General features: G+C 35.8%; 1 protein-coding gene across 1 annotated transcript; it reads left to right on the top strand.

Moving 5' to 3' along the window:
• Positions 1-3,256: 3,256 nt before the first annotated feature.
• Positions 3,257-3,628, top strand: LOC130736953 (transcription factor RADIALIS-like). The gene has a single exon (XM_057588730.1). It carries the CDS (start codon positions 3,257-3,259, stop codon positions 3,626-3,628), a length of 372 nt encoding a protein of 123 aa, XP_057444713.1.
• The last annotated feature ends 6,709 nt before the right edge of the window (positions 3,629-10,337 follow it).

Here is a 10,337-nt window from a genome sequence, read left to right as displayed (position 1 = left end):
AATAGCCTTGCTGTAAGGAGAGAAACTGGAACGGTAGTGCTTCAACTCGAGAAACATGGTAAAGTACTTCCTGAAATCAGCTTCGAAACTCGACGCATCATAAGCAGGGGTCAGGGTCTCGAGCCTATGGGCATCGATCCTGGTGTTAGAAACAGTTAGAGGGTTATCTTGTACCGGCAGAAGGGATTCGAAGACTGCATTCAACCAAAGTTGAAACAGCCAAAGTGGTCCAGCCGCATTCAGAGAGACGGTCTTAGTATTCCGGATATCCTCGACAGCTTCATTCAGCATTTGATACAGGTTGCCAAGGACGAGCCTAGCCATAGCAAGTTGTCGACCCTCGTGAAGCAGATTGGCTAAAGGCAAAAGCTTGGCAGGTATGCGCAAAGATTTGGTGCAAAAGACATAAGCAGACAGCCAATACAGCAAGAAAGCGACATGTTCAGCATCAGACACCTCACCATTCTCGACATAATGGTCCTTAATGAATCGACTAAAAGAAACGTTGTCAGTAGGGATCGAGATGGGTTTAACAGGAGCAGGTGCAGAGTGATAATCATCACCAATGGGCCACAACCCGGTGATAGCAGCAACATCCAAGAGGGTGGGGGTGATCATACCAAAGGGAACATGAAGGCAATTAGTGGACCTCTCCCAGAAATAAAGTGCACTCAGCAGCATAGCAGGGTTATACGAGATTGGAGATCTCGACAGCTGAATCAAGTCGAGAATCCCTACATCCTTCCAGTGTTGTCTCCTATCTCCCTCAACCCTATCTAACCATTTCAGGTAGGCCTTGTCGTTAGCAGAAGGGTTAGGAGGGGCTGAACGAAAGGCTCGTTTTGGGTCAGAAAGAAATGGCATACGGTAAGAGGGTTGAAATGCCAAAATGAGCTCCTCTCCCCTAACGCTAGGGTGAAATGATTCATGTTCTTCAGGGAGACTATTGGGCCTATCATGCTTCACTACTTTCAAAGGGCCCAAAATGGCGCGTAAAGTACCATTAACAGAGAAAGGAATGAGTACCTGGGATTTCCAGATAGCTCTCTTCTCTGCTTCGTTGGGAGGCTCTGGGATTGGCACGCGCTTAGACTCATCCAGCTTAAGCTCAGTGGCCAACGGAATGGTTTGCTCAGGATTGGAAGCCATTGAAAGACGCAGTAAGTATTTCAGAGAAGACGGAAGAAGATGAAGTGATGAAGTCTGGAAGAAGAAGTTGCAGGTTGGAGGAAAGAGTAAAGCTTGAACAAGGAATACCAAAAGGGTATTTATAAACGGAAGGGAAAACGGAACCCAAGCCGCATTGAGCAGCAATTTATAAAAATTTGGGGTCCAAGCGATTATTTTATTAGTTAATTTATGTCACCTCTCAGCTTTTTGGCATAGGTGAAATCATGGCCCTAAAAAGGCTATAACTGTCAGCTAGTGGAGAAGTCATCAGACGTTATGGCTGCCGATTGGACTTGAAGATCGAATGGTCGAGAGCACAAAGCATTTGAATCGTTGGAATCGAACGGCTGCGATATAAAAAAATGCTTGGTGTCTTTGAGCTAAAGCAGTCGACAACCAACATTTTTGGGGGGCAATTGTTAAGCCAAAATTACAAGTACTACAATTCTCGACACCATGGTGCAAAAGTGGTTTCTCGACAGAAAGGGTTGGGCGAAGCCGGCAACCCAGCACACGATGTCCCTCAAAGACAAGTTAGTAAAAGCCATAACTCGACACACTCAGAAGATGAAGAAATCTCGATCATCTTAATGGAAGAGGCAGTTACCGAATAACAAGCAACTACAAGCACGTGCGTACACCCACGATGCCACGAATAGCAACGGTTGCCCACGATTCAGAACCATCCACGTGGCAATAGAGTCACGTGCGCAAAGACCATCGGCTAAACGTGGGGTATGGCGCCAAAATTCAAAACCCACGAAGCCATCGTGCATCTAAGGAAAACCGCCAAGAACATGGGCAGAAAGAACGATATAAATAGAGGAAGCAGCAGCAGAAGAAGAGGTTCCCAACTAAAAACTCTGAAAATTCACCAAAAGCTCTAAACGTCCGCATCAATGAGACTTCGAGAGCAGAACGTGATGATGGAGGAGTATGTTGCAGAACCAACGCTTTAGTTTCCCTGCATTTCAGTTTGTTGATTTCCAGTTCTTGTGTGTAGCTTGTTTTGTCGAAATTTGCTTTCATGCTATTTTAGTTTGCTTGACTGTTTTGTAATCGATTCATATTCAATAAAGTCCAGTTTCGTTTGAGTTGTTTATTGTTGTCGAGAATACACTCGTTCACACACTACACTTTGGCAAAGCGTTTTCTCAAAAGGACCCCGAATCTAAACTTCCTTTAGTCGAACTAAGAGGATATTTGTTTACCAAAAATCCGTGTAAACAGTGATATAACCCAAAATTGAGCATGGGTTTCTGAAACTGAATATTTTGAATGAAAAGGGGCGTTGATGTCCCCTTTCTAGAAAAAAACCCTAAAATCTGCCATAATATCATGTTAACATGATTGAATTTTGGATAACTTTTTTATCTCACATAAGGTATTCTTACGTACTTTCGAAGAATTGCACGAAAAACACTTATGAAACGTAGAAATCCAAACATAATTTTTTCTTCTTCTCTATTTCAGTCTTTTATTATATCATTTTTATTACTTCACTTTCTTATATTTCTTTCTCACTGACCCAATTTTTTCTTCCTACAATCAACATACATTGTGGCGCCACACCTTGCAAAGTTATTAAAAAATGTGAAATATTGTAGTTCTGACGATCCAAAAATACGTACATTCGAAGGATGAATGTATTTTCCAGAATTTACTTATTGTTTTCGATAAATATTTACACTCATTAGACGTGTAGTCAACACTTCATCCAAAATCTTTTCCAGCCAAATAGAGTCACACCTTTTCGAAGCTGCCATCCATGTCATGAAAAAATGCTTGAAATTTGAAAAGAATACAGAATGCGTGTCATTCATTTCTGCGTGTTTCTTTTCATGCTATTTAGTGTACCTCTTTCAAAAAAGGGTAGTTAAATCATATGAAAAAGAACAACACATAATTAATATGAATATACATTACATAGTTATTTCATTTATCTGTATTCTCATATATTTCTCATTAATTTCTTTTCATTATATAATCTGTGTTGTCGGTCCGGTGATTATTCTTAATTTTACTTTGCTTGCCAAAATTATATATACAATCATATATTACTCTATTAGCTTCATCTTAGTTCAATATGTCTTCTTCTAGCACATGGACTTTTGAGGAGAACAAAAAATTAGAAGAAGCTCTTGCTATTTTTGAAGAGGCCACCCCAGATCGTTGGGAAAAAATTGCTGAGTATGTTGGTGGAAAAACACCAGAAGAAGTGAAAAATCACTGTGAAGAACTTGAGGAGGACACCACATGGACTTTTGAGGAGGACAAAGCTTTTGAAGAAGCTCTTGCTGATTTTGATGAGGACACGCATGATCGTTGGGTAAAAATTGCTCAACGTATTGGTAGCAAAACACCAGAAGAAGTGAAGAAGCACTATGACGACCTTGAGGAGGACATGGCGCATATTGACTCAGATGACATCGATATCGATTACCCGAATTGGGATTGATATCCATATATCAGTAAACCAAATAATTGTTTTTTAAAAACAAAAGTATATATATATATATATATATATAAATATATGAAGTGTTTAGAAATAATATACTAATACTTATATCTATTAAATGACAATAAAAATACTATATTTTCATCTATCTATCCACATATCTAATCTAAATACAATATAAAAGAGAACCTATAAGAAAGAAATTATTGACACTTGGCAAACAATGGAGTACCTTTCAGCGTATTTTCCAAGATTAAAATAAATCAAAAAGAAAAGTTTATTACTACTTTAGGAAACTTGGAAATGGTTCAATTGCTATTTGATGTATTATTGAAGGGTAAGCATGTAATAAGCCATGTAAATTGTTTTATTTTTGACTTTTTTTAATCTGAAATTTTATCCCACCACCTACATCTAAACCAATCAGTTTTTAGCATATTAATAAATTTAAAAAAACTGATTATGTCATTATGATTCTACGTGATTTTCTATGGTGCCTTTGAATTTTTTTTTTTTTTACAATATGTTGATAACTATCTTGCCTCCTTATTGTCCAATTAAAAAGAGTCAAAATTAATGAAAATCAACCATCTATTATAGCCAATTGGATATTACTTTGTGAGTGCCCTTTAAACTCTGTTAAAGATGTTTCATTGTTTTTCACTTTTTCCTCATTATACGTGATTTTTAATTGACTAACTTCCTAACTTCTATATTTTCTTCTATAAACAAAGTGATTGAAAATAATTTGCCTCCCATAATGACCACTTAAAAAACAGAGAAAAAAAAGGTTATCACCATTTATCTAGAGCCGTCCACCTTTTACTTTGAAAGTAGAATTGATATTTATTATAAGAGGAAGTATTCCCAATAGTTATTAAATTCTAGCTAATAATTCAAATTTTTGGATTCTATCACCTCTTTCACCTATAAATAAAGGAACATTTTTCATCTCAATTCAACTTCATCCTTTTCTCAATCCACTTCTTTGTCTTGCAGTTGCTTGGTGTACATGTGGTTGTCCCCTGCGAGTATGCTTGAGTTAGGATGGTTTCTTTTACTGTGTTATCTCTTGCTGTTAGAATTTTCTGGTTTGACGTTTTAAATTAGGCATGCGGTGATGATCCATTGGCTACGGGTTGTACAAGAAGCTGCTCTATGTCTGATGCACACATTATGTTTTTTTATTTCCTTTGCTTCCCCTTAGTATAGTCTGTTGGTGTACTTGCCACATTTACTATTTCCTTGCTGATTTTGTTTTCTTAGCTGTAGTATGGCTCTTAGTCTTTTTTTTTTGTGCTTTTTCCCTGTATTTAGAATTTAAAGCTTACTTGGAAGAGTTTGTTTCCAAGACTTTTACCTTATTAATATATTATGTTTCTCTTTTTAAAAAGAAGAAGAGGACTACTGATAACTTTGTCAAGAACTTCACATGCCCAATACGGGAAGGCTATTGGGATGGATTAGCTAAGGTTTTTGTTTCTAATCTAATCCTTTATTCTTCTTAATTGAATTTTATCTTTTTAGTCTAATTGAATGTTGGGGAAGCATTCAATACATATGCTGCTCTTTATACCGTGATCTATATAGCAAGTTGCTTATGTCTGGCATGTCAATTATTTTATAGATTCCGTCGTGAGAAGGGGGTTATATTTTTACAACATGGATTGATTGGAAAGATTACAAGAACATAATTAATAGATGATTAAAAAAATTCACGCAGTATTTGATTCTGATTGCCAAGTGAATAAACACTGAAATTAAGATTGTCATTTTAGTTTCACGTAACAGGCTTCAGGTAGCATAAAATGAGTTAAAATATTCTTCCCTATATTACTGTCATTTTTATTTTTGTCAAACATGGTGTGCAACATCTATTTGTGCAGTTCAATGCACTAGATATAAACCAGCTCTCAGAACTCAGAAGCAAAGCAAGCACTGAAGCCTCTTAGTTCCAAGGTTGAGGGTTAAGTCAATTAAGGGATTTAAGAGGAAGATACTCAATGCCAAACAATCATTAATTCATTATTGTTCCCTCTCGGCGAATAGACACACCAATTGTCTAAACCAAGTTTTCATTCATTACAACTATCATGCTTTTATCATGTTTGGCTACAATATGTTAAGATATGTATAAAAAAGAACTCATATCCATCATAAATTGATAATTGCAATTTTATTTAAGGGTAAGCATGTAATAGCCACCTAATTTATTTTAATTTTGATTTTTTTTTAAATTAATTATATCTCATATTAATGACTAACCACAATTTGTCTTCCACTACCAAAATCTTGATCAATCATTTTTTATTTTTAAATTTTTTTAATCTAAAAAATGGCTAACATTAATTTTGATTTCAAACTTTCATGCCATTAACTTCATCTTCACCAATAACGTTTTGACCCATTTCAAATTTTATTTTTTATTATTATTTATGACTAATTCCACCACAACAATAGCCAATTAGATTAAGCCTGTTTTTGGTGCTCTTTAAAATGTCTTTAATACATTGCAAAACTTTTTTTTTCTTTTTGCGTGTGAAACTTTGAAAACCTTTATATCTTCTATTTTCCAATTGTTTAAAAACTAATGCAAATTTCAACCACCCATTATGACCAATAAAAAAACGAAATATCAAGAGTTTAAGAATTTTTGGGTAAGCTGCCGTCCACAATTATCTTGGGAGTAATACATCATATTCATTATTTATCAATGTTCCCAATACTTCTTTAATTATTGGAAATCAATTTTCAGATACAATCATATCTATTTCTCCTATAAATACCTCAACAACTTTACATCTCAAATCAAACGAATCCCTTTCTGAATCCCCTCTTCTTATTTCAATTGTTTAGGGCTCGTTTGGCACGCCGTATTAGGCATGATAGTATAAGCTTATACAATACATTAAGAGTTTATCCATTGTTTGGTGATGACATTGTATTGTATAAGCTTATCCATCAAAGTCCCCTTATACATTAAAATGACGTATTATTTAATCCATCATGTGAGTGATGGATAAGGCATGATAAGGTTGTGACGTATAAGTCACTATCACCACCACCCTCCATTGCTGCCAACTTAGACCACCATTGGCACCACCACCGCCACCGGTGTTGCCGCCACCACCCGATCACCGCCACCGCCGCCACCACCGCCCTACCATCACCACTAGTGTTGTCGCCACCACCACCGTCGCCGCCCTACCGCCACCACCACCATAATCGCCGCCACCACCACTATAATCGCCGCCACCACCGACACCACAACCACCACCCTATCGCCGCCACCACCACCATTGCCTCCACCCTCCACCGTCGCCGCCACCCTACTAAGCCGCCACCGCCTTACCACCACCACCACCACCCTATCGTCGCCAACACCACAACCACCATCGCTGCCACCACCACCCGATCACCACCGCCGCCACCACCGGTGTTGCTGCCACCACCGCCCTACCGCCACCATCGACACCACAACCACCACCCTATCGCCACCACCACCACCACCATTGCCTCCACCCTCCACCCTCCACCGTAGCCGCCACCGCCTTACCACCACCACCACCACCACCACCCTATCATCGCCACCACCACAACCACCATCGTTGCCACCACCACCAGCAACCTATCTCCACTGTCACCACCACCGCCACCAACCTACCACCATTGCCACCACCACCACCAACCTACCACCACTTCCATCACCACCGCCACCACCGTTATAATCACCTCCATATTTGATTTTTATTATATATCATTGTTCAATACTTCATTAAACATAAAATTGCATTAATTTAAACGATATGGTAAATTATACGGGAGTATGACCAAACGCTGGATAGTATAAGAAAGTTATCAGGGCTTATACTATCAGGCCTAATACTATCAGGTCTTATACTATCAGGCCTTATACTATACGTCGCACCAAACGGGCTCTTAGTTTTCCCTTTTACAATGGCTCATGTTTATGATAAGATTGTCATCCTCAATCCAATCAGGGATAATTGGAATGTTCTTACCAGGGTTATTAGGCTATGGTGCATTCGTAGTGGAGGACAAGTAACCGGAATAGAAATGATATTGATGGATGATCAGGTATTTTTATTGATTTTTTTTTCTTCATATTAATGATATTTGAACCAATATGAAATATGATCCATATATCTTCTTTTTTTCGTAATTTAGTTGTTTATCATATATGAACCAATATGTAGTATGACCAATATCCTCTCCTTGATTATTTCATTCTTGATAAGCTTTTAATTTGATTTTTACGGATTTCCTAATTTAAAATGTAAATCATTGAATTGTTTGTTGCTCTCGGATTTTATAAATTTTTAATTTAAAGAAATTGACATGTTATGTATCTTTCTGATTGCTATATTTTTTTCTAAATCCTTAGGGTTCAGAATTCAAGCTACCGTTCGTAAACATCTGGAGATTTTGCAAATTTGGAGGTTGGAAGAGATATCGTTGTTAACAGTCACAGTGGTGGTCTTACAAGACTTCATGAGACTCATCCCCATTTCATGCCTCTTCAATAACCTTTGATGTTTCCCTACAGCGAAGATGGTTGGATAGAGAATATTCCATTGAGAGAGAACTTTGATCCTAACAGTCAACGTAAACGCCAAAGGGTGTCAATGTGAGATTTTATTGTATTTCGTCTGCAGGACCGACCAAATGAGTATGGCAATGTTGTGCTTGCGGGAAGATTGTTTCTTTCTCCTACTTATTGATTTATTCACTATTGTCCAAGTATTTTCATGTTACATTGCTTAATGGATGTAATATTGGTGCTTATAATTGTTAAATTAAACTTCAAATGAATGTTGAGGTCCATTTCCATAATACATCCCCTTAGTTTGGAAAAAAGATGTTTTGATGGAGTAAAACTTATTTGCTAACAGAAGTATTGTCTATGAATTTTGGTTTGAACTTGTTTTTTTTTTTTTGTACTGGGGTTGATATTTAAACAAAGCAGAAGTATGAAGCAAGAGATAGTAGGTTTTCTTTGCTACATTTTTCTCTTACAACATTAATAATTTTTTGTTCAATGCATTCAAATAATTGTGCAAGTTAGTACAGAAATCTTATATTGACTATATGTATCTCTTCTTTTTCAGTTAGTCAATGCTTGGTCGAAGATGTTATTTTGGGATATAAGGTATTAAGAAGCATTGAGGCTTTCTACTAGTTGTGTTATTCGTGGATACAAGGAGGCAAATAGTGGAGGCCAGGCTATTGTGTAATGGTTATTTATTTTCTTTATGATTGTATTCTTTGAGGGTTGATGTTTTATTTCAAAGGACATAGAGAGTGTGGTGGTACTCTTTTTCTTACCTTAGGTTTTTATCTCATTTGAGTTTTTCCTATGAAGATTTTATCGAGACTCATCTAAATCTAAATAGTATATAAAAGAGAACTTAAAAGATGGCAAGTTTTGACACTTGACAATTACTAAGATAGGTTTCAAGCATTTTTCCAAGAATAAAATAATTCAAAAAGAAAATGTTAATTCCACTTTTAGAAACTTTGGAATGGTTCATTTGATATTTGCAACTTTATTGAAGGGTAAGTGTGTAATAAGCCATCTAATTAATTTTATTTTTGATTTTTTTTAATCTATAAAATATCTAACATTAATTATCAATTCAAAATTTCTTCCCACTAAAAACTCAGTAACCAATCACGTTTGTTGCAGCTTATAAAATTTAAAAAATCTGTTTAACTATGATTATTTCCACCACATAAATAGCCAATTAGAGATAACATGGTTAGTGCTCTTTAATACTTACTCTAGGGATATATTTTTGACCAATCATAAAATCTCTAATTAAAATTGCTAATTTTTCTTGAATGTATTAAAATTGCTAATTGCTTTCATTGGTATCTTTAATTGTTGTCTTTTATTATATCACGTGTTCTTATAGTAACTCACAATGCTTTCATAGGGCTCTCACGAGAAATGAGAGAAAAATAAACATATTTACTCTATATTTATTTATTATATAGTAAAAAGCTCCTACATGAGAAACATTTTGCATGAAAATACTTTCAAGTTGAAACTAATAGAACATATTTGAATATAATTTTAGTAATATTTCCAAACTTTTAATTAATTTCAAAAGTGGATATACATAACCATTTTAGTTTCATTGTGAAAGTAGAGATTCCACGCGGAAGAAAATTTATATTAAAATATTTTCAATTTGAAAATAACAAACAATACACTTTGATATAACTTTAGTTTTTTTTCATAAGTTTAAAGTTAAATGTATTATATGTACCTTTTATTTATTTATGTTTAAATTACATATTAAATAGCTCATACGCGTAGGAAATTTTTACATGAAAATACTTTGAAGTTGGAATTAATAGAAAATATGGTTTAATTTAATTTTGTCTTTTTCCCAAAAAAATTAATTAATTTAGGAGTAGATATATGTTACAGATGTTTACTGTTAGCTGGGTTGTTAGTTGGTTAAGCTGAGTTGGTTAGTTTGTTAAGCTGAGTTGGTTAGTTTGTTAGACGGTTGAGGTTAGTATAAAGGGTGTTAACTAATCAATTGTAATCATGTTTAATAGTGAATAAACTTTCTCTCCTTCTCTCTGGTTTCTTTCTCTTTCTCTCTTCATCTCTTCTTCTTCTTCAACCTTCTGTCCTATCATTGGTATCTAGAGCCCTAAGATTCACGGAACCGCC

This window comes from Lotus japonicus, chromosome 2 (genome assembly GCF_012489685.1).
Source record: "Lotus japonicus ecotype B-129 chromosome 2, LjGifu_v1.2".
In the NCBI taxonomy this organism is placed as follows: domain Eukaryota; kingdom Viridiplantae; phylum Streptophyta; class Magnoliopsida; order Fabales; family Fabaceae; genus Lotus; species Lotus japonicus.
Note: the sequence above shows the minus strand (reverse complement) of the source record. Positions and strands in the feature narration are given on the sequence as shown.